This window comes from Montipora capricornis, chromosome 3, assembly GCF_036669925.1.
Source record: "Montipora capricornis isolate CH-2021 chromosome 3, ASM3666992v2, whole genome shotgun sequence".
NCBI classification, from domain to species: Eukaryota; Metazoa; Cnidaria; class Anthozoa; order Scleractinia; family Acroporidae; genus Montipora; species Montipora capricornis.
In genome coordinates this window covers 26,301,444-26,323,943 of record NC_090885.1, presented here as the reverse complement: position 1 = coordinate 26,323,943, position 22,500 = coordinate 26,301,444, and the positions used below count along the sequence as shown (strand labels likewise).

The 22,500-nt window shown below is 41.6% G+C and overlaps 4 protein-coding genes across 8 annotated transcripts in view; 2 read left to right on the top strand and 2 right to left on the bottom strand.

The window, feature by feature from the left end:
• LOC138042690 (anoctamin-5-like) overlaps positions 1 to 5,399 on the top strand; it is a 27,690-nt gene extending 22,291 nt beyond the window's left edge. Inside the window, exons 24-27 of the mRNA XM_068888651.1 lie at positions 784 to 836; positions 2,204 to 2,418; positions 2,622 to 2,754; positions 4,095 to 5,399. Of these exons, the coding sequence (XP_068744752.1) occupies positions 784 to 836; positions 2,204 to 2,418; positions 2,622 to 2,754; positions 4,095 to 4,277 (584 nt within the window). The 3' untranslated portion in view covers positions 4,278 to 5,399. The remainder of the gene's footprint in view (positions 1 to 783; positions 837 to 2,203; positions 2,419 to 2,621; positions 2,755 to 4,094) is intronic.
• LOC138042692 (uncharacterized) lies at positions 4,630 to 17,382 on the bottom strand. Its single transcript, XM_068888657.1, has 4 exons — positions 16,737 to 17,382; positions 15,701 to 15,988; positions 8,358 to 8,693; positions 4,630 to 5,171 (listed from the first exon to the last, which is right to left on the bottom strand). The coding sequence occupies exons 1-4, from the start codon at positions 17,239 to 17,241 to the stop codon at positions 4,891 to 4,893; spliced, it is 1,410 nt and encodes a 469-aa protein (XP_068744758.1). The 5' UTR covers positions 17,242 to 17,382; the 3' UTR covers positions 4,630 to 4,890.
• A 186-nt stretch (positions 17,383 to 17,568) lies between these two features.
• On the top strand, positions 17,569 to 20,010 carry LOC138042693 (uncharacterized). 2 transcript variants are annotated; one of them, XR_011131067.1, is made up of 2 exons: positions 17,569 to 17,706; positions 17,801 to 17,930. XR_011131067.1 is itself a non-coding variant. In XM_068888658.1 (2 exons), the coding sequence occupies exon 2, from the start codon at positions 19,361 to 19,363 to the stop codon at positions 19,859 to 19,861; it is 501 nt and encodes a 166-aa protein (XP_068744759.1). In that variant the 5' UTR covers positions 17,569 to 17,706; positions 19,277 to 19,360; the 3' UTR covers positions 19,862 to 20,010. The 2 variants fall into 2 exon arrangements, 1 of the variants encoding a protein (XP_068744759.1); XM_068888658.1 differs by lacking the exon at positions 17,801 to 17,930 and adding an exon at positions 19,277 to 20,010.
• A 2,269-nt stretch (positions 20,011 to 22,279) lies between these two features.
• The window catches only part of LOC138042691 (calcyphosin-2-like), a 30,088-nt gene continuing 29,867 nt past the window's right edge, over positions 22,280 to 22,500 (bottom strand). For all 4 annotated transcript variants that reach the window (XM_068888653.1, XM_068888652.1, XM_068888655.1 and 1 more), the window contains exon 20: positions 22,280 to 22,500. This exon is cut by the window's right edge and continues 536 nt beyond it. The gene's annotated coding sequence lies outside the window, so the exon portion shown is untranslated.

Below are 22,500 nucleotides of genomic sequence, written 5' to 3'. Positions count from 1 at the left end.
ACTTCTTTGAGTGAAGTAGGCAGACGCTTTTCGTCGGCAGTCGGTACTTATTGAAACTACTGGCCGCATCAGTGATAACTCCATAACCTTCCCCTTTCCACCCCCTCCTCCCTTGTCAAGGCTATGCTCAAACGAACAACTCCACACGCGGGTTCGATAGATGGGCGTATGTTAATTTTCAATTATCGTGTTTTGCCGGGAAGTAGGCTTTAAACGAAATGTAGAAGTGATCACCTCGCACTTATCTGAACAATTCAAGCAATTATCTCTTATAGACACCAAAAGTTGTCGAGATAAGTGCGAAGATCACTTCTACATTTCGTCTATAACCCGCACTTCACAATAGAGCGACTTTTAGATGACCGTGAAAAATAAACGTAAAAACAGAACGTAAACGAAAGCGCAAGAATTTATTTGGCTTACCGAACAAAAGCAAACGACCGCGAATTTTCATTGGCTTAGTGAACGCGGATGCCAACAACGTCATCTCTCCATGGAGGTTTCTTGAAAGTTTCGCTTTGACGTCATTTGAAATGTAGTAATGTGATTGGGCAATCGAACTGTTTACTGCCCAAATTAGGAGTTTCCTTGGTGGGACTGAGGAGAAGCTTTGTTTTAATCTTGCCAAACATTGGTCCGTGAAACAAATTGCGAGAACTTTTTCAAGGTCATACTAAAGTCGCTCTATACATTTATTTCTGTATAGGCTTTGTTGTATAACGTTTCTAAATAACATCTTATTTCAGTGTTTGTTTGATTTCACATAAGCGTCATTTTTGGCAGGTATTTGGTACAGCATCTTAAAGGCGGTCACCAAAATTTCTGTTGTTGTAAATGTAAGTAGTTTAGGTAGTGCAGGTTTTTTTTTTGTATTAGCAAACTTTCCACCTTATTGTTGTATCGAAGGTGTGCGATGGTTTCCCTCCATCATTTGCTCGGCCAGAAGCCCATGCAGCGAAAAGTGCCGATCTCGCTCATTTGGTCTTACTTAGTTCTTATTAACCGAGCGGGAGGTCTGTATGGGAGAATCTTGACCGAGGTCGCCAGTACAGACCGAACGCAGTGAGGTCTGTACCAGCGACCGAAGTCAAGATTCTCCCATACAGACCGACCTAGCTCGGTTAATAAGATGTATATTATATGGCCAAACAAGAACAATTTAATTCGTTTAATGTAACTGGTTTGTACTATCTGACATTTTGCTTGCAATCGGCGATGAGTGGCGATGAGCTGAACTTAATTCTGTCAAAGTTTGCTCGTCATCCTCTCTCAGTTTTGTCATCATGCTGTTTGGTACTTCCATAAATAAATATTGGTAGAAGAAAATACTCAATATTTTTGCATTTTAGTTTACATCATTTCACCGCAAAACATTACCGGTCTAGATGGGAAAATCTAGACCGCGGTCAATATCGATTTTAGCCAATCAAATTCGTGAATTTTGTGGTTCCCAGTCCTCGTGAGACAGAGCCATATAATAATGTATGATATAAATTTAAAATACGGGTCCTGCCAAATTATGGCCAGTCAACTGAATTGGCCCTGATAACCACAACGCCTCTGATTGGTCTGCAACCTTGTAACCGCACGGGGGATGGCTCGTATAGCCCGCAAGCAGGCTCTTACGTTGAAAATGGCAACATTTGAATGTGAAAGCGAAAAAACAAGTGGTAGGCTTAAAGGGACACTATCATGGCGTTCCGAACGATTTCTGATGAAATTTCAAGAAATTTTACCTTTGAACAACTCTATCGCTCAATGTAACTAGCTCAATGTTAGCGAATCAGTTTTAACATTATTTGCGCTTACCATAGACCGAAAGCGTCTTTTTGATTTTCATTGTGTTGTTTAAAATAACTTGACTGCGTCCCCTCACGCAGAGCGTTTTAGTTCCAACGGTTTTCATACAGAAATAGGCATCTCGTTTAATTTTGATTCCTTAAAAGCGGAACGGCGGTTACCATTTGCGGAAAAACTCAGTGAAAGTTACTATGGGAACCTTTCGGGGTTTTCTCTTTCCTCCTCCGACCAATTCTCCTTCACGCGGCTTAGCCACTTGTTTTAGCGTTCGTGTACTTTCGCATGGATAAATACCGAGATATATTTACTTTCTGCATTCTGCTCTAAAATCAGAAGAGAAATAATGATGAATAGTTGTGAATATAAGTGACCAGTATGTTGTATCGTTTATTTTGTATGAAAGGGTTTTGTGATCGCCTTCGTGTCGGAGTTTGTACCCCGACTATACTACACGCTTGGTCTTGGTAACGACAGCTTGGAGGGCTATGTAAACAGTACGTTATCCTGTTTTGTGGTCACTGAGTTTCCTGATCAAGAGAGGCCCTCTGGAACAGACGTGGACGTGCTGTGGGCCAAATTCAATAACAACAGCTGTGGCTTTGGTCAACCCACTTGCAGGTGAATAACTTCTCCTCAATGCCCTTCCTTGCCCAGGTAAAGCTTGTTGTAAGCTATTTCCCCGAGGCGTCACATCGTCATCGCCGTTGTCATTCATTTTCTTTTACGTGTACTTTCGCTTATTGCACCCACTCTCTTTAAATGTAATTTGTTGCGCCGTTTCATTTGAGTACTTATTTGTCTTTCTTTTCCTTGGTGTCCAGGTTCCGTGGCTTTTACGAACGGCCGTTTACAACAATTGAAAACCAAACGTTTGATAATCCTCGAAAGTACGAGTTTTCCACGGCCTATTGGCATATCCTGGCATCAAAACTGTTTTTCGTGCTGGCTTTCCTGGTGGGTGTAATTGCAGTGTTGCAGCTTTTAGCCGTACGCGTAGTGCCCTTTTATTTGTTTTTTGTTTTTTTGTCGAACATTGACTCTGTAATGGAGTCTGTTTGATTTATACGTAAATGTGCATGTATTGAGATGGATGGATATAACATCAATGAGCAGCGAACGAAATTTTTCGTATCAACGAAACACCCCGTCACTGGGTTTGAATTGGGACCTTTAGAGGAGGCAGTGTAGCGTTGTGGTTTGGACGCTTGCCTTGAGATCTGGAGTTCCCGGGTTCTGACCATTCGTTGAATTTGTTCCTGGTAGTCCCTGGTTCATCTTCCCAGCTGCACTTGTGAATAGCCAACTGGTTTGCCTCTGGCCAGTTGGGATTCTGAACAGTTGTTGTTGTTGTGTTCTGTAGTTTCGTTGGCCCTGAAAAGTCCCTATGGGGAGTGGTCAATTAAATATGTATTTTATTGCACCTTAAGCAAGGACGTCGGCGACGGAGGCTATAATCTTGCGATTACTCCAAGAGTGCTCGTCGTGGAAAGTGTGTGTCTACTTTCCAAGAATAGAATTGGTGGGAACGGTGTGGATATTTGGAGAGAAAATTGAAAAGTCATCGTCACGTGCTCGTATCTTCCACAAAACTTCCAATTTAATCATTTCACGTCGTTGTCAGGACGAGAACGGCAAAAAAACGTATCTAATTGTAAAACGCTTGTTCGGCGCGCGAAGAGCTATTGTTTTTGCTCAGACATATTGTTATGTGACGTTCTCGTAGCCGTCGTCGTTGTCGTCCTTGGTTTAGCTCCCCAATAGACCACATTCGATATATTAAAAATTCAGTCCTAAACAAAAGGCATCTGGGGAACCCTGAAACAAAGTGTCTGCTCATTGGTTTTCGTGAAGAACAATGAAAAGCGTCTCTGATTGGTGCATTCACGTTAGCACGAGGAGTGAGTAGGCGCCGTAGGATTCAAATAGCCAATTTTTAGCTATAAGAAACCCTACGGCGAATGTTCTCCTACATAGAATTTCCCAGAGCTTCTGGTCAAGCGCAGAGGCTCTGCCAGGGTGACGAGGATGAATACTGAATCCGACAGACCTCAGTTATCAGGCTTTGGAACAGTCAATGTCAAGAAAATTTACTTTGGTGCGCAAGAAGTCCATCTCTCTAATATCCAAAATTCTAAACTTTGAAAGGAATTAAAATGAGGTTAACGTACGGCTCGGTCTTTGAATGGGGCCTTTGCCTAGTTTAACAGTATTTGACGCCTTTGTGGCATGGTTTTCCATCGAAATTCGCGAGTTCTACCAGATTTTAATTCTTCTTTTTTTTTTTTTTGCCACAGCACATAGTGTACGGTTTGACAGCGATTTTAGCATGGATTATCCCGGATGTACCGAAAGAAGTGAGCAATCAGGTCAAAAGAGAGAACTTCTTAGCCCGCGAGGCGTTGCGATCAGCGGATCAAACCGATGCGGGTTCTCCCCTGCCACCCAGAGACTTGGAAGCCGGACGAGACGTGCTGTAGAATTCGCCGCTCGTTCAAGCTGGCAGTAGTTAGAGTTAAATTCTAGGAAGTCTAATTTTTTGTAGCAGGTGCTGTAAACGGTCAAAATATTTAGCCTCCTCACTTGGTGTTAATATCGTTTGTTTTTCGATCGGACGATCGCGCATCATGATTTGTCAATTTTTACGTTGAGACAGGCGATGGCACGTTTCCTTGCCATCTAGGTGCTTATACAGCGTAAAGTAGTCTCTGATCATATCCATTCATATGCAAGCCTTGCTTATTCGACTAAAGGAGTCATTTAAAACGTAAGCTGTTACGAATGGGTCGTTCCAACCCAGTTTCTGGTTGGAACGTGGTTGAAAAGTGAGCATAAATTCTCAGCGTATTTATTGTGTCATATGTGGCGAGGTAATCGTCTGCTAGACAGTGTTTTATCATTTGATCTGCTCTCAGTACTGAATACGAACTTATCATGCTTTCAACGTTTGTACTTGTGGTTAGCCTTTTCAATTGCCGTCTTTTAATATTGATAATGCATTCAGGCTTGTGTCACTTGGCAACCTTAATGTCCGAATGGGATTCGAATCCTCTTTCGGGGTCCTTTTGTATTCTTAAAAAAAAAACTCATTCATTACGTGAACACTTTTCTAATGTCATTTATCGCGGAGTAGGTAGATGCCACCCCGCCAAACACGCCCACCGCTATGATTTCGTACAGCAAAGCTCTGATATGCAGAGGAATATTCCGTTCAATCTGTAAGTAAAACAAGCATGGAAATACAAAAGTAAGCAGTGTCACAGTGGAGCCGCCAATAAGAGAAAGGATGGGACCAAACTTTGGAAACGCTTCGCTGATGCCAAGGATGAGACACATGAGACCTGATCGAAAAAGACATCGTTTGAAGCAGAAGTCTGTGGAGAAAGAAAAGGGAAAAAGTCACAGAACGTAGGATGAAATAAAAAAAAAAACTTGTGCGTATTAGTGGATGTTATAGTTTGGAGTTCTCCAACTAGAAAGCGTGGTAATTCAGACTCTAGATCTTTATCGCTTGTGCTTTTTTTTCATTTCGTCTTTCTTTCACACAATACTGAATCAGTTCGTATAAATCGCTCATAGTGTGAATAAAGAAAGATTTGAGATGTTGGTTTCCAATAATTGAGCGCTTTAAAACCGAACTTACAGTCATTACAACAGCCAATTGCAGCAGGCGCGGGCAATCAAAGAAGCCATTCTTGGGAAAACCAGCCAAGTCTCTCAGATAGTCGTAATGGCTTTTCTTTAACGTCTGACCCGAGTTGTTCGAACCGGCGTAATGATGACATCTTGTTGGATTAAATTGCTCAATCAAAAAAAAAATAAATAAATAAAAAAAAAAAAAATAATAATAATAATAATAATTGGAGGGACTGGTGCGACTGGTGCATTGTGGGATTGTTCATGTTGACAGGAGTCATCTTCGACCAGTGTGATACACGGATTATAAAAATCAAAAAAACCAGTCGCTGACTTGCAAAGCTGTTAAATGCGAAAGTTAATGGTATCTTTTGGAGGCAAGTAGGAGTTAAACATAAAGACGCACTGTAAAGGAGTCGCTTCATCCTCTGGTTTTGTTTGAATTCATTCAAGCACGACTGATATCAATGAACATCTGATTAACAAGGGTGTAGAAAAACACTTGAAAAGAAATATTAACGATAAAACAGCAAAGTAAAGAAAAGTGACAAAGTGATTTTAAAAACAGAACGATAGATAACATTTTACGAACATGTTGCCATTAGGGGCTTTTTCATTGTACGAATCATCACGGAGCCCTGTATGTGTCCACGGTTGATTGACAAGTCATCCGCACGTGCCTGCGGTACCAGGCCTTTTGTAGAGCGTCTTTGTGTTTTGACAGGTTGAGGTGCCAGACTCCCTTCCATCTGGCCAGTTGAGGTTCATAATTTGGAATTTCTTTACATCATTTACTTCCTTGGCTCATAAAAGGCCCAAATGGTAGCGGATAATCACTACTATTATTTGTTACCAGCGATAGCCCTGCAGTTGCAGTTGCGAAATTTATTTCGACAATAGACTTGTTGTAGCTAAGTTACCTGACCTAAGAATGGAAGCGAGGCTGATGGTGACCCTGTTTTAATACAAACCCCTTAGTGCTTTTCTAATGTTGATGTAGACCAATTAGAATTACAACAACACAGTTTAAATGATAAAAGCAGTGAGGTCTGTATCAATACAAGGTTTAATGGCAATCTTGCAGCCATTCATAGGCTAGGTCAGCGAGCAAACAACTGTAAAATGGCCTTTTGCATGGATCGGTGTAAATCAATTCCATTACTAAACATCGATAGCGTTGTTTTCGATCACAGCACACCGACGAAAACAAATAATCCAGTCACAAAGCACCAGGCGAAGACACCCGGCCGAGGTGAAGCACAGTAAAAAGATAGCCACTGAGTAAACCTGGTATTATTTTCGCCTCTGATTGGGTGCGAGTACTGATACAACCTCCCCACCGATTGGGCCTATTCAGTGGAAGGTTATCACCAAAAGGACAACAACATTTTGCGAAGTCCTATCTACCCTGGCACTCACACATTTCTTCTTTTTTGGAGCAATGTTTTTACAAGGCAGATCGGGTTACTCTGGCAGTAGGGTAACCCTATCTGAGCGCTAGGGTTACCCTAGCGCCAAGGTAACCCTTCCTGCCTTGTAAACGCTCTGTTAAGGATAACTTAACAGATAAACCCGGGCTATCTTTGACCCTTCTACTAGGGTAATCCCAGCAGTAGGGTTACCCTCCTTCCTTGTAAACAGGCCCTAACAAATCATGATCAGAATACTTACGTCTAGTGAGACAATATTTTGAAGTCATATATTGGAGATGAGAATATGAAACGATTTTTCAACCCGAAAGATCGCATTAAATGAAACAACTTAAGTAGTCGTAAGGAAGTCCCCCAAAAAAACAGGCTATTTCAGGACTAGAACCCAGTAATTAAGTTGTTTAATTAGTTGCTAAGATATTTCGCTCAGGAAATTGTTGTCCTTCACCATACTTTTACTTGGCCACACACGATAACTCTCAATTGACCAGCTTCATAGTTTATGGAGGATCGTGAAGGGGTATATTTTTTTGACTGGCAAAACTGGGATGTACACCCTTCTTTAGAGGCCTCCAACTCTTTTAATTTGACATAACTTCTAAGACAAGCCTATTTTTTTTTAATGAAAAAATAAAGTTCTGTATCAGTAGACCTCGGCAGTCACGTTGAATCAGTACAATCACAGGCAGACAACCCTAAGGATGCGACAGCGCGTGACGTCACGTTATTTTGAGACAGCTGTAACGGTCCGCGGCGTTCAACTGATCGAGCAAAATGTTCCATAAAAACTTCAAATCGCGATGTTTCTTTTCGAGAATTTATTTTATGGACAGCCAGATAAATAAAGTTCACTCACTTACGATTTTCTGCATTGTCCTGAGTGATTTGATGGGTTTTTGGGACGCTTCGATTTCCCCCTTCAGATACGACGCGTCGTCACAGAATATAAATAGACAAGGAGTGCAACTTCCAAGGCCTCTCACGGCCGAGTGCCTCCTGAATTCAGCAGAATTTCTCTCACTTCCAAGGGTCGCTCGCCTCCCAGCCTTGGACACGTAAAAAGTCGATAATTTTGCTATTACTGTCCCAAAAATCATCGCATTTACACGGGTCCGCAACCTCAAAATCCTGCTCGATTTTCAAGCTTCGCTCAGGTTTTTGCTGTCGTCAGATGATGCGGACACAGCTGAGCCATCAGTGGACATTTGATCAAATCAAATTAACCAATCAAAAAGCACAGATTTCCCCCAAGAGAGACAAAATGTGTGCTTTTTGATTGGTTAATTAGAACAAGGGTTAACCCTTTGACTCGCAGGAGTGATCAGCATGTAAATTCTCCCCACAATTTCAATGAGATGCCAGTCACACAGCTTAACAGGTGTGATCTTGATATAACACCAAATTCTCATGACTACCCAACAAAGAAATCTATGGTGCTAGTTAAGAGAATGAACGTTTTGATCTTGGGAATGAAAGGTAATTAAAACTACTTACGTCGTGGTATATTCAGAAATTCCTCAAACTGCTGTGATACGGGATTTAAGACGATGACAAAGCTAGACAGCAAATGCAGCGTTATCAGAGCCAATACGATATCCAGTGTGACCGCGGCGACGCTATGTTCATTGTTTTTCACGCTGTCCAGAATATTTGGCTTGATGTCCTTGCCGTAGGCAACAAAGCCAAGCACTGATACGGGCAGGTACATGCTAATTACAACAATATACGCAAATACCACGGACAATGGAAATCTCGAGGCTTTCTTCATATCGGTTTGGATTGTTGGGAAAGTTGACGCACCACCAAACGAAAACAGGATCGTTCCAAACGCTAGAAAGTCACAAGAAAAACCAAACTGAAACAACATGTCAAAGAGTGTCGATGAAACACCAAGGGCAGTTTTCTAAATTAAGCCGATTGCTTCGTGACTATATTTTCTGTCCGTAACGAGTTTTCTTCTTTAGAAAGACTGAGTTGTTACGTACTACTCAAACCCTAGATTTTCTCTGACAGTCCTTGGGGTCCATAACGGGTCGCACGGTGGTCATTAATTGTCGCACTAATGATATTGGAGTTTACTATTGGTTGATATGGGACATTGTTTCTCACGTCTTAATAGGGACAAGTTGCCACGACACGTCGAGGGAACTAAATATATTCTCTCTATGTGTACTTCTTCCGAAAAAGTCGCCGCGACGTAACGCTTGTCCGACGCAAACGCATTGATTTCGGATAAGGGGGAATGCGAACTAGTTTCCTAATTCGAGAGCAGGTTGCTGAGGGAACAAGGAAAATAAATGCGGCGTTCTCATTGGTTAATTTATATTTTGTCGCAGCAAAGTGTCATAGAACTGTACACACTCATTTCGTTGTTGCAAACGGTCGCACGAATGCAAACTGGTTTGACTTCGTGCGACTGATGGCAGCGACAACATTGTGTCGCAGACATTTTCACAAGCATTCACCTTGTCACGCAAGGCGAATAGCTGCTGCGACTTGTCCTTGCAACATGCCGCCGGCGACTTGTCGCATAGTGTCTCTACGTTTATAGTTCCGTTGGACCATCAATGCTATAATTCTTAGCGTTGTTGGTTGCGATTTAGGAGAGAACAGACCGCCTAATAAGCTGTGCTATATACATTAGACCTGACTCAACCTTGACATCCACTTATTATAACCACTTTTTCCAGGAAGTTTTATACACCTACACCAAGATTGTGCGCGCCAACATTTGCGCCAGTCTGAGACTAAATTGTAATTCGATTTGCACCAAAACTGGTGACAGTATATGAATGTTTTGGAAAATGGCTTTTCAATTTAGTCAATTTGGACTAGCCTGCAAGCAGGCTCTTCTGTTGAAAATGACGCGCGGTCGAAATATTTCGACTGGCGCACAAGTCGGCTGCAAAATCTTGGTCTACCAGGGTTCAAGCAACATTTTCTCAACGTCCGCTCAAGTGTTGCTGAAAATGCCTGCAAATGTGGAATCAACAGGTTAAGAATGATCATTCTAAAGCGCTCGCGCGCAGTGGCGAAATAACAGTTTCCTGTATGACGTCAGTTTAACGGCTTCATCCGCCTGAAAACTGCACAAACAGAAAGGTAACTGCCGTCAACCGACTTAATTACAAAAGTTTTAAAACCTTGCTTACAACAAAAGAAACAGGGTGAGGTAAGGTTTAAAATTTCAGTTGTGATATCAAGTTAATTCGTAGTATGCGGTGCGGCAGTTCGGACTACAGGCTATGCGCGGAGCCAGCTATGTGCACGAATATCGTTTTTTTCAGTTTCATTCGAAGTACTGTCCACTCTGAGACATCTAAAGGAAAACCCCTTGTTTGAAGAAAAAAAAGCACCAGACAAGGCAAGAAATTCAAACAGTTGAACCTAGTCCTAAAACAATAGAGATGGAGTCTATGAAAGTGCCGACCACCGAACGCTTAAACATCGCATACTGTAAAATTCCGGTTGTAAGCCCGCCTGGATATAGGCCCATCTACTTGGATAAGTCCCCCTCCCCCCTGGATATCAGCCTCCTTCTCGTTTTCCTTGTTTTCTTAATATTAAGTACTCTTTCAGAACCCCGTACTGCTTCAAACGCAACATTAACAACTGAGAGAATTAAGTGCAGGAAGCTTCGCCGCCGTGAACTAGACATTAAAATTTTTAACAATGACAGCGAAGATGAACTCTGAGCTTCTGATTTGTTACGTTCCGGTTACGTTCACGTTGTCAAGTTTTGATTTTGTTCCTAAAAATTGAAATGCATTCGATCTATAAGAAGGCTTGAAAGTTCGACATATTTCCATCAACACTGCTGTGGCTCATTTCGAAACGTTTTTTTATTATAACCGGAATTTTACGGTATTACGAATGGGCCACCTGTTGTTTATCAAGGCGCGAGTTTTTGAGATGCCGCGGGCCTTTCTGGCGATACGAGAGGACCTTAACTTAACACCCTCTGCGTGGGTCAATTCATATTTCAGTTTCCTTGATCCATTTGCAATGTTAACTGATTGGTCATGGCAGAACACGTTTAACCTGCTCATGGTTCTTTGGCTGGTTGATTACTGCTCTACGATCTTGTTCCTTATCTTTCACCACATAAGAAAGTTCTTTCGACAGAAGAGGTAAGATTGATGTACTATGGTGTCTTTAAACCAAAGGCGAGGTAATTCATATGGCCAATTAAAATCGACTTGTGCAATGTAAAACGAGCACCAGTTCAGAACAAGAGGAAAAATACACGCAGCTGGATGCGTAGGAAACCTAGAACCTCTCGCGACACTTCCTGGTGTTTCATAGACTTGCTCACAAGTCGAGCTTTTGAGCGCGACAGAGAGCGCGAAGCGCGATCGTACGAGCGCGGAGCGCGGGTCCTACCACACCAGACCAGAAAACCAAGCGAACGACTTTGAGAAAGTCTAGTTGTTTCACTCAATCTAAAAGGACTGGCTTGTATATGAGAAGGGAAATCCTGGATACCAGTTGCTGAACTGAGAGGATAGAACCGCGTTCCCATATTAGACCTTAATTTCAGAAAATAACATCGTTTTGGAGTTAACTGTAGACAGTTTGGAGGGCTATGTGAACAGTACGTTATCCTGTTTTGTGATTTATTTCTAAGGTAGAAAAACAAACAGCACAGAAACTAGTTTTAGATTTTGTGGAGTCTCCCTCCAAATTCTGGGGTTTCCGAATTATTTACGACTTCCTGTCGGACTGCCATTGTTATGCAAGCGACTAATCAAAAAAATAGTATAAGTCCATTATCCCAGAGTCTCTCCGGATGCCCACCCGTTGGCCAAAAAGCCCGAGGACTCTGGGTACGAGATTGCAGTATGCCTCGCTATTTTAGCGGATTGCAGCGACGGCGAGAAGTTGGAGATTCGGGTTCGAGTCTCTGACCCGCCTGAATCTTGTCTTCGTTTTCATCTCAAATCGCATTTTCAGTTACAAATAATGTTAACTTTGTGTGATTTCACGTCAAAGGAAAAAGTCGTTCTGGTGTAGGGCATGTAAAGGGAGCTAAAAGAGGGCCAAATCTTAGCACTTCATTCGCCCAAAGCCTAGTTTCCATATGACCGCAAACACTTTGCGTAAATCGCAACACCTTTTACGTTCATCCCCGACGAATCGACGATGATCGCCAATGATCGCAAACAAGATGCAAGAGATAGAAAAATTTGTATTTAGATGCAAGAGATAGAAAAATTTATATCTTAACGTTTTGTTTGCGACGAGTAGTAACGCAAAAGCGAGGAAACAACGATATGAAAACACAATCGTAAACTGTTTCCGATTGTTTTCGATCAATCGGCGGTAATTTTTGTGCACGTTATACGTTGGGAAGTATTAGTAATGAAAATGGCGTCCCAATGAGGAGGGAACTCCTAAAAACAGTGTGAACTTAATGAATATCATAAGTGAATACCCCGCCATATATGACAGAAAAATAAAAAGTAAAATTGTCGATAATGACGGACCAGTTACTGCACTAGAATTTGGCGCTGACTATGCTGCAGTCGTTGCTACTCCTCGAAAATGTATCGGACCCAGAATCGGTGAGGGCTCTTGACAATTCTTCTCTGCATTCTTCGTCGCAACAAGTTTAACCCTTTGGCTACTAGAGATTTGGCCAAAAAACCTAAAAATCGAGTTTTACCCACTTTTTCACCTGATTTTACATACGATAGGCAAATCTTGTTACTTTCTTAACCCTTCGGCTACTAGAGATTTGGCCGAAAAACACGTTTTGAAGCTAGTTGAGGGTTTTTTGGTCACTGACGTGCTGTGTAAGAGCTAAATCTCCCTACAAACCCGTTTCTAGGTTGTACACTCAGCGGCCTTTTCAGCCAGGTGCAAAATAAGCACTTGCAAAGTTCGGGCATGCGCAGAAAGCAAAATTTCGACAGTTTTTTTTGGGTTTAAAAGTAGCACAACACTTTCGACTTTCACTTTTCGCTTTCTCTCCTTCCCTCTCTTTTCGCTTTCCTTGCCTCATTTTTTTCTCAACTTGCTGGGCATTTGGTAGGCTTTATTTTGGTGGGAAGAGTTTCTGAGAAACCTTTCATCATCTTAGAATTAGGTGCTCAGAAAGGTAGGTGGGTAATGGAGCAAGCTTTTCATGGAGATTTTCAGGTCAGTGTTACGTGGTTTTTTTGGCCGTTTCTCCAGTTTCCTTGACTGAATTGTGCTCATTCTGGTATAGTTTGAAAGATCTCTTCTCCCTGCACAAGTTAGTGGACAAAGCTGTTCCTGACCGTTAAAAGTGATGACGTCATAAGGGTAGTTGGGACCGTGGATAAAGCTGTACGTATTTTGCGAGATAGTAATCAAAGGGTTAACAGAAGAAAAAGTTGAGCACGACGAAAAACCTTCCGTTTACCAGCACTATCGATCTTTTATTTTCGCGCCCTGATTCACAATTTCACGAGATCAAGTTGCGTAAAGCAATCATACATATCGAAAACGCAATCAAAAATAGTGACAGTGTTTGTCATCGAGCCATCGCAATAAATTTGCGACATGGTTACGTTTATATGGAAACGAGGCTTAAGGGAAAAACTGGGGAACTTGGATCCAAATAAGCCGTTCGCCCATGGCTAGTGCCGTATTAATAAACTTAATTTGCTTATTGAAACTTTTGTATTCGTTCTTTCGCAGATTTCAACGTGAAATCAAATTAGAAGAAAAAGAAATCAGTTTGCTTGAACTTAAGCGGAAAGTGGCAACTCAGTATAAAGCAATGCAATGGAAAAGTCCCAAAAAGAAAAGGCGTTTAAGTATTGATGATGAACATTAAAAGATATTTCTCCAATTATGAGGGAAGAGCTTCAGTTTTTGCAGTACCGTGAATTTCTTTCCTTCATTCATCTACTTTGTGGTCAAAGTTGTCTTCTCCTCGCGGAAAAAGTTGAGCAAAATGTCTAGAAACGTAGCTCCACAGGCTTCTTTATCAAAGGTCACGCACCAATTAAGGTGCATGTTTTTTAATACGAAGCCACTTTTGGCAAACGCCCAAGAACAACAACACGTATCTGGATATTTTACAATCCGCAACCTTTTCTCTGCGGATTAAAAGCTTTTCACGTCCACACATAACGTATACAAATCGAATTTGCTCATCTTTACGTATCCGGATTCGTTCTAGTATCCAGGGGCCCGTTTCTCGAAAGTCCCGAAAACTTTCGGGCCCGAAAAGCTATTCGCGAAACTGTCAAGCGCTTATTTTGGAAAGCCAATGTTTTAACATTTTTTCAAGGTAACAAAAAGCGAAATGACTGTGAATTTTGACGACTTAAATCCTCTCCGTTCTTGAGATACAGAGGGAATTGTGACTCCCGAAAATGGCCCGTACAGTTGCGGGACCTTCGAGAAATGGGCCCCAGGACTCCTTTGGGCCAAAAATGTCAACAGAGCATGCGCCATCGGGCGTGCGAGTTGGCCACAAGATTTCGTTCAGCGGCCATGTTAAAAAATTTACTCGGTAAGGACTGGATCTGAGTTTGTAACGTCGTCGGATTTGAAATTCCAAATTATTTGCGTATTCAAGAGTTTCCATTCTGGAAAGCGAATTTTTAAGGTTGCGGATTCGCATGCCGCCTTCGCTGGATATTCACCGGATACGTGTGGACGGTACCTAAGATGTTTTGAATTTTCTCTCTGATCGATTCTTACCAAAAAATTCTGCACGAGTCCGAACACGACTGCGCGTCTTGTCTCTTAACCACGCGCAATATGTTGAAAGGTTAAAAAAATATATATAACAGGGCTGGCTCATTCATTCTAAAGGCCCGTGCAAACGCTCGCAACAACACGCAACATTGTTGGGCCAACATTGTTGCTTCTTGTTGCGCGATGTTAGCCGATGTGTGCAAACGCTCGCAACAAGTCACAACATGTTGGGCCTTAAGATGAGAATACAAAGGTTGATTTCTTGTTCGCATGTTTTTGTGTGGATTCGTGACATGTGGTGCGCGTGCGCCGGCGCAACATTGTTGGATGTGCTGTGCAAACGAACGCAACATTGTTGGACCACGCTTCGATGACCGCGAAACAATAGAAATGTTGGCACTTGTTGGCTCTGAAGTTTGACCAGTTTCAAACTTCATCCAACAACTTCCAACAAGTCGCAGCAACACGCAACAACGCACAACATGGTATGCAAACGCTCGCAACATGTTGGGCCCAACAATGTTGCGAGCGTTTGCACGGGCCTTAATACGCGATTCCTAGTCGACTCAGCCAACAGCGTAGCTGTCCAATAATCGCATTCAATTCACAATCTGCCTCCCTTTGTTTAAAAGCCTACGCATTAAAACCGATATCAAGCATCTCTTTCATTGGAAAGGTATAGGATGCAGGTGTATTGGTTGCGGTCACACTTGAGAGAAACACAGGGTAACAATAGTGTTGACACTACTCTAGTGTCAACTCACTGGTGATCCGAATCCCTAGGGGAACACTGAACAATACAACCTTGAATTAACACTAGTGTTAACTGTCTTAACTCCCTAATGAGACCGCAACCATTGTGTTTAGGATTGGACTTTGTTGTTTTTCGTTGTATATTTTTCTGCCTATTGTTTTCTGATTCAATCGCGAGAGCCGTTGTATAGCTGCTTCGTGACCTTAAAAACAGCTTTCTTCAGTGTCACGTGGTCACTTATTGTGTTGATGTCATCAAGAGAATAATGCGTATGGGAAGGCAGCAAACTTTGAATTTCAATTTAGTAGTGTTTCATTCTCCATTAAATAAGCGTCACATTTTCTTAAACGAACCTATTCTAAGAATAACCCGGGTGTCGTCTTTTTTTTGTTGAACTGATACATACCTGAAAAGAAACTCTCGAAGCGCACAGTTGGTTGTTCAACGCTATTCAGATCAGCTGGTATATCCAAGACAATACAAATGCAAATCATAAGACACGCCACAGCTGTCGCGACACTGGCTCCGATGGCTATTCCCCAAAATTCCTTAGGCGTACCGAGCCATGACAAAGGGAGTAGGACAGCGAAACAGATCAGAAGCCAGATACGCAACTCGGTATGATCACTCACATGGAGTTTGACAAGATTAGACATGTTTCCCGCAGCAAGGATTAAGAAAACCACGCAAACACCTACAAAAAGAAAACCTCTCAACTTTCCGACATGACATATTTTACTATAAAGTCGTACAGTAGTGATTACTGTAGTCTTTTCGTGGCTGTTATCGCTATTACAGAGAGAAGAGTACTCCGGTTTTCTCCTCTCCTCAATATTCATGTCTGCCTCCTCTTCAAAGCGAGTCTAAGTGCGAAATTCTTCTTATGAAAATTAGTTTTCATTCATATGTAAAATAGAACTAATTACCATCACAAAAAGTTGCAGTTAGCCTCGTTTTGAAGAAGAGGCAGGCATGAAGATCTGTTCAGTATCCCCAATGTGCCTCAGAGCTAACTACACTTGAATGATCATCTTTGCAAATAAATCATCCGCGAGGGAGGAAATGTCTCGAGAATAAATGCTTCGAAATAATCCGTGGTTAGACCGATTCTTGTGCAAGAGCTTTTTTTGGTGCGTGCCCAGCTCCCCTCCCATCTGTCATGCATTTGTCACGCAAGAGCGTGACATCAGTTGATTGGTTGAAGCAGTCAAAAATAAACGAGCCGCTAAACAAAATCGCCTTGATTTTGGCCCTACATTCTGTAGTTGCTCCTTTGGCTAAACTACAGAATACAGGGCCACATTTAACCATCCAGCAAACAAGCCGGCTCTGTTGTTTCGATACTCCCCAAGATACCGAACGAAATATGGGAAACAGAAAACTATTTAAGTATTAAAAATTATGGGATCACCGATTATGCAAACGACGACATTTCCTCTTACCGAGTAGAGTTATTTGAATACAAACAGTAACAGCGATGGATGCCCATCTTCCATATGCCTTCTCCCCAATAGCTGGATAAGGATAGCGTACATGACCTCTGTACTCTTCATGTCTTTCGCGGAGGAGAGTCCAAGATCTTCCCAACACCATTCCACAATAACCGGAGGCAAAGCAGCACAGAATTAGCAAAGCGATTCCTGTCCAGCCTGCGCCAACGATGGCAGATGGCAGAGCCAAGACCCCGCTGCCAGCCATTTCTCCGATGATAAAAACCGCGGCTGTGAAAACGGTTAACCCTTTCTGCGCCTCTAACAGTGAATAACGTTCGCCCCGCTGGATTATTTCATCATCATTTTCGCGTTCGTCCCAATCGCCCTCACTTTCACCTTGAATTTCGTCGTTTTTCATGTTTGATGGATATCCTACGTTGAAATTTTGTGAAATATCTTCAACAGGAGCAAAAAGCTGGTTAGATGCTCGATACGTTTCGTTAGGATCGCCCATCTTTTAGTCTGCTAGTGAGTTTTTGTCACGCCACAAAATGAAGGTCACGCAAATTTCCGCCATTGCTGGAACTTCTCTTGGTCTACATATGTACGTCTGCGGCTCGTATTGTGATTCCAGTTGTCACAAGGTGGCGGTTCTTCAAATGAACAAGCCCAGGATATCAGATGCTGCAGTACAGAGTCCCTCAACAAGGGAACATGGCTGATTTAAACTTGGTTAGCAGGGGAACAATGACAAAATAACTTAGGGAACAAGAGAACATAAACAATTTTAGGGATCAAAAAGCTGAGAATAAGTTTAAAAGTAATTTCCGGAACAAGGAAACAGAAGCAAATTTTCAAAGAGAACAAGGACCCCCCGCCCCCTAGGAGGGACTCAGTACACGCATGGCAACGAAATAAGACAAAGGCATTCTGCACGGCCGGCAGCCGCAGGTCAAGGTTCCAAATGACTAGATGACCGGTACGTATCAGGCACTATTTCAAATAGTGCTAATAGAAGTATTTAAATGTAAGAATGTAAAACTGCGAGGTTTCAATAACTGTTTTTAACTTAGGAGCGCATCACCATCAAGGGGAGCCTCTGATTTATGTACAGAAGGCTTCAGCGCGCCTCAGCACTCAGGATTCAGCACGCCCATTGTTGTAAATGCCAATCAAAAGCCATCTCAGCATCAAGGGATGTATGACACTTTTCGCGGGAAAAACCTGTTCCAAGGTTCCTAAAATGGTCTGTATAAAATGCAGACTGCAGACTGGGTCTAAAATGCAGCCTGACGCCTAGGCCTGGGGCAAGGCCTATTTCTGCATTTCAGGAATTAGTGTACATAGAGGACCCACTTGATGAGCGCCTAAAGAAGACTTTTTACAATGACTGCAAAATAAGCGGACAGACTGTGACATAAATTTATAATTTATGCGAGGATGACGCGATAATGCCCACGTCAGATTGAAGTTTCTCGCATTTTTGTCTCGTTTTCTTCTCGTGTTTTGACTTAATTTAGACCCCTTTGCATTTTTGTTGTTGTAAAAAACAAATTGATGTCAGTTTTTCATGCGTCTGTCCTGTTATTGACAATGATTTCGTCATAACATTGTCAAAGTAGTCTGCGGATCCCACAGCTACTTGACAATGTTATGACGAAATTCATGATCAATAACAGGACAGATGCATGAAAAACTGACATTTTTAACGATATTTCGGCTGGCCAATACCAGCCTTCATCAGGAAATAGGAATTTCTGGGTGGGGATGTGCCGCTGGGACCCTGGAACCCTTAGCCTATACCAGAACTAGTTTCAGATAGATTTTCCTACCCTATACTAAAGTAAACTCCCCAAATCACTCCTATCCTAGAGAAACTGAGGTCACTAGCACAGTCTAAAGCAAAGTCAAAACAAAACCTCATACCACAATCACTTCTTTCTTAAGAAAGGATTTATTTATACTTGTCCAGCAATGCCAAGCACGTACGTACGCACTGTCAAGACAATAAATTGTTTAATTTTAACTAGTATTAATACCACCGATTTCCATCTGAATCCCGATTTTTGACAGTTAATAATATCCAGTAGCGTTTTATGATAGTCACCTATCAACGCTGTTGAGGCTGAGTCATAAAAATTTAAACTTCCGATTTATTTTTTTTATATTTTTGAGTAGCAATTCCTGGTTTCCTTAGTCTAGATAAAATCTTCAACCAACTGGTCACTTTCGTGAAAAGTGATACGCTCTGATTTATATACCCGATGCTAGAGTAGGCTGCTTGAAAACATTACCCTTCACAGCGGCACATACCTATATAGCCCATATATTGCAGTACCCCCCCCCCCCCCCTCGAATTTTCCCAACTCCCCCTCGTGTTTAGATGAGACTTTGGAAACACGGAAAACGTCCGCTGTGGCTTAAATAGTATACTAATTGGAGGTATGCCATTTTTGTTCCTTTGAGAAATTTACTTTACTGTCCAACATTCATTGACCGGATACCGACAAATGATAGACCCTTCGTGCCTTGCAAACCTTGTCTTTCAGGATATCTTGAGCCCGCGTTCAGCCAACTTACAGGTGCATTCAAAGTTTGTGGCATTTCTATAATGATGAATTGGAGACGAACGCATGATCTCACGAAAGAAAAAGTCTAAAAAAAGAATGGGACAAACGTGGAGTTGGGTAAATTGTTCCTGTTGGAAATACTGCTCTTGTTGTGGCTACGATTCAACAGTATGTGGACCACGTTACGCTCGATACCAGGGCGACGACAACGACGTAGACTTGGATAACATCGTGGGTGAATTTCTAGAACTCGATCCATTGCAAAATGACAAAGAAAACGGGACAGAAAAGATCAATTCTTGGATTGACGCTGCTATCTTACAAGTCGGTATGCCGCCAAGTTTCGTGGCTATCAGCCGCGCAAAATGCATTAAATACTGGCAAGTTCTACAGACTAAACCAGCCGCCAAACTGAGTGGCTCCTTTGTGAGGTTTTGCTTCGAGAAACGTCCGAATGGAGAACTGCCAAGATTACTCATAGAACATAAGGGAAAATCAGTGATAGTACGGAGCCCTCAGGATGGAAAGATGATGAAATCTAATGATCCTGAGGTTGATGTGTGAGCGGGATCAAATCTGATGAATGACTCGAAAGTATTATCAAAAGAATATTTAATGAGCTGTGTTATATGTTCTGTTTTGATTTGGTTCGACGTTTCGATGATGATTTCGTTCGTTGCATTGTGGGGATTGCTAGTTTTGCACCGGTGTATTTTCACATTACGACCGCCATTTGAAACACTTGCCCAGCAAATTTAGCTTTCCAATAATGTTTGGAATTATGGAAAGCGGGATTTCTAATAACCTATATTGCAAAAAGTTTGACTGCCTTTGGTCGATATTGATTGACCGGTTTTGTATGAAAGACTTACTAAACACAATCTCTACTGTCAATAATTATTTGAGTTGGTGTACCTTCTTAAACTCCAATTTAATTATGTATTTATTGGAATTATCTGGATAACTCGGAACTGACTTAGTTTCAGTCACTAAGCCCTAGGGCTCCAGGATATTTTATTAATTTTATTTATTTAATAAGCTTCTGCATGCTCTCTGTCAGGAACTATCATTTAAGGTGGTAAACGTAGTGTGGACAGGCAAAATTCGACGTCAGTTTGAACACATTTTTGAATTTATTCTTATGGCATTTGCCAGTATTTAATATTTAAGTATCATTGACATGTTATATTCTTAAGAACTTGCATTGGTTGCACTTCAGTGACTTGTGGTCTTATTTCACTACTGTTTTGGAAAAGCTTGCTTAAGATGTGTGACAAGTTGCCAAAGCAGTGCTCATTAATGAGCAAGGCTGCTGCCTAAGAAAATTTTAAAGGGGCCCACAGAGCTAAACGCTGAGAACTAAGGAGCCCAACATATAAAGTGAAAGGTGTTGCTGTGAAAAATTAAGGCGCCCAGAGCTATTCTTTGGGAGCCCCAGGCTACCGGGCTCCTGTTAGGCAACAGCCTTGATGAGGTTACTAAAGGGGCATATTTATTTAACCGGCACTGATCCCTGGGAGTGAGATGATTTTTATTCCTCAACTGGGGGCGTCCTAGGGCATTTGAGATGTCAATGGGTTAATTAAGCAGTCAAAAACTATGCCCTCTCCATTAATGTCATGAAATTTTTCACAATTATGGCCATGCAAAATGGCCCGAATTAATATCACAACTTCAAAGCAACAAAGGAACAAAACTTCAAAGCTGGAGGTGACCGATTTTCCTGGATTACCGATAAATTGCATTTTATTTGTGATGATCAATAGAAGTTTCTGTAAAGTCTTTTGCTTCCAGTGTTCACTCAGTAATCTGTTTTCCTACAGCATAAAATAACTGTGTTTATGGTCAAAACCCAAACCTTGGTTGTTAGTTAATCTCAGATTGGTTTAAAAAATGGTTTTTGAACAACTGGGCCCTGTTAACTAACAGTAGGGAGGTTAAGCCTGTGACATTTTTGAGACACTGACGGCAACTGGAAGTGAACTGTTTTCCTTTTTAACTTGTCTTGAAACTTCAACATTTATATTGTAAGCAGCCTTCTCAAAATGTTTTTGGGGAGCAGGTTATAAGGAAAGTGGAGATGGTTCTGGTGCCAAAGGCACCCAAGCGAATGCCCAAAGGGCGCAAGCTAGGCATGTTACCATTGGAAATTTTTGAAATTTAGACACTCACAGATGCAATTTAGTGCAATCTGGGGGATTTAAAGTGACGAAATTTCACATGTGGCATTGACACGCAGTTACATGGTGTCTGATAAGAAATACTGGAATGTTAGTTAAATAAACATTTCACGTGCACAACCCAAAAAAGTATCGCAGAAGCGAATTTGTATGTCAAACAAGCCTTTTTTCAAGCCTTTATATCATCTCCAGTGACTTTACTTTAGAGCTAAAATTGTGCTGTCTGTTTCTTTCTTCCACGTCGTAATAAAAATAAGACATTTTCTGACTGGAAGGAGACAGTCAAACTTCCTGAGGAGGTGGCTCATTGAACCGTCAACCGGCCAGTTTTGAGAAGGCTGTCTAAGTATTTTTAGCGATTAAGGAACTAAGATGATTATTTTGAAAATCTGGGAGAGACGACTGTCCTGGCATGCCAAATGTTCACTTCCGGTGTCCATCCATGGCTAAAAAACATTGCATGCTAGAAGCTCCCTAATGTCCCCACATTACACCCAAATAACTTAACATTGCCCCTCTGTAAACAAACTTACCATTAACACACAAAAAGATTATTGGGCATTATTATTACCAGTTGGTGTTTTTTTTTTCATTCAGAGCCACCAGTGGGTATAGCGATCCCACAAAATACATTGTCATTGTAAGAAACGTCGCTGCAGTGCTGTGAGCTTGTGGGGACAAATCCTACATAATAAATATAACTAAAATTAATTTTGTTACATCATGTCAAATTTTGAACTTCTAAACTCATTTCCAAAGATAAACATCAGCTGGTTATGCAAGATTTATACATGTATGTACAGTAAGATGACTAAAATTTAATACAAGTAATTGACCTTTGTAAATGCAATTTTGATGTCCAAGGAATAGACAATGCACAAAATAGTGCCTGCCCAAAAATTACATTTTGGCTCTAAAATTAGTTGAATGAGTGCATCTATTTATGAAGAAACCCCAGTTATGCAGTTGCTCTAGTGGCATTTCTTTAATACTGTACTGTTACTGACTTTGAAATTGTGGAAT

Excerpts from the sequence above, each read along its gene's own strand:
- LOC138042692 (XM_068888657.1), bottom strand. The coding sequence starts at position 17,241 with ATGGGCGATCCTAACGAAACGTATCGAGCATCTAACCAGCTTTTTGCT. Across the intron at positions 15,989-16,736 it reads TATTCAAATAACTCTACTCG|GTGTTTGCGTGGTTTTCTTA; the intron begins GTAAGAGGAAAT and ends TTCTTTTTGTAG. Across the intron at positions 5,172-8,357 it reads ATTTCTGAATATACCACGAC|ACTTCTGCTTCAAACGATGT; the intron begins GTAAGTAGTTTT and ends CTTTCTCCACAG.
- LOC138042693 (XM_068888658.1), top strand. The coding sequence starts at position 19,361 with ATGATCTCACGAAAGAAAAAGTCTAAAAAAAGAATGGGACAAACGTGG.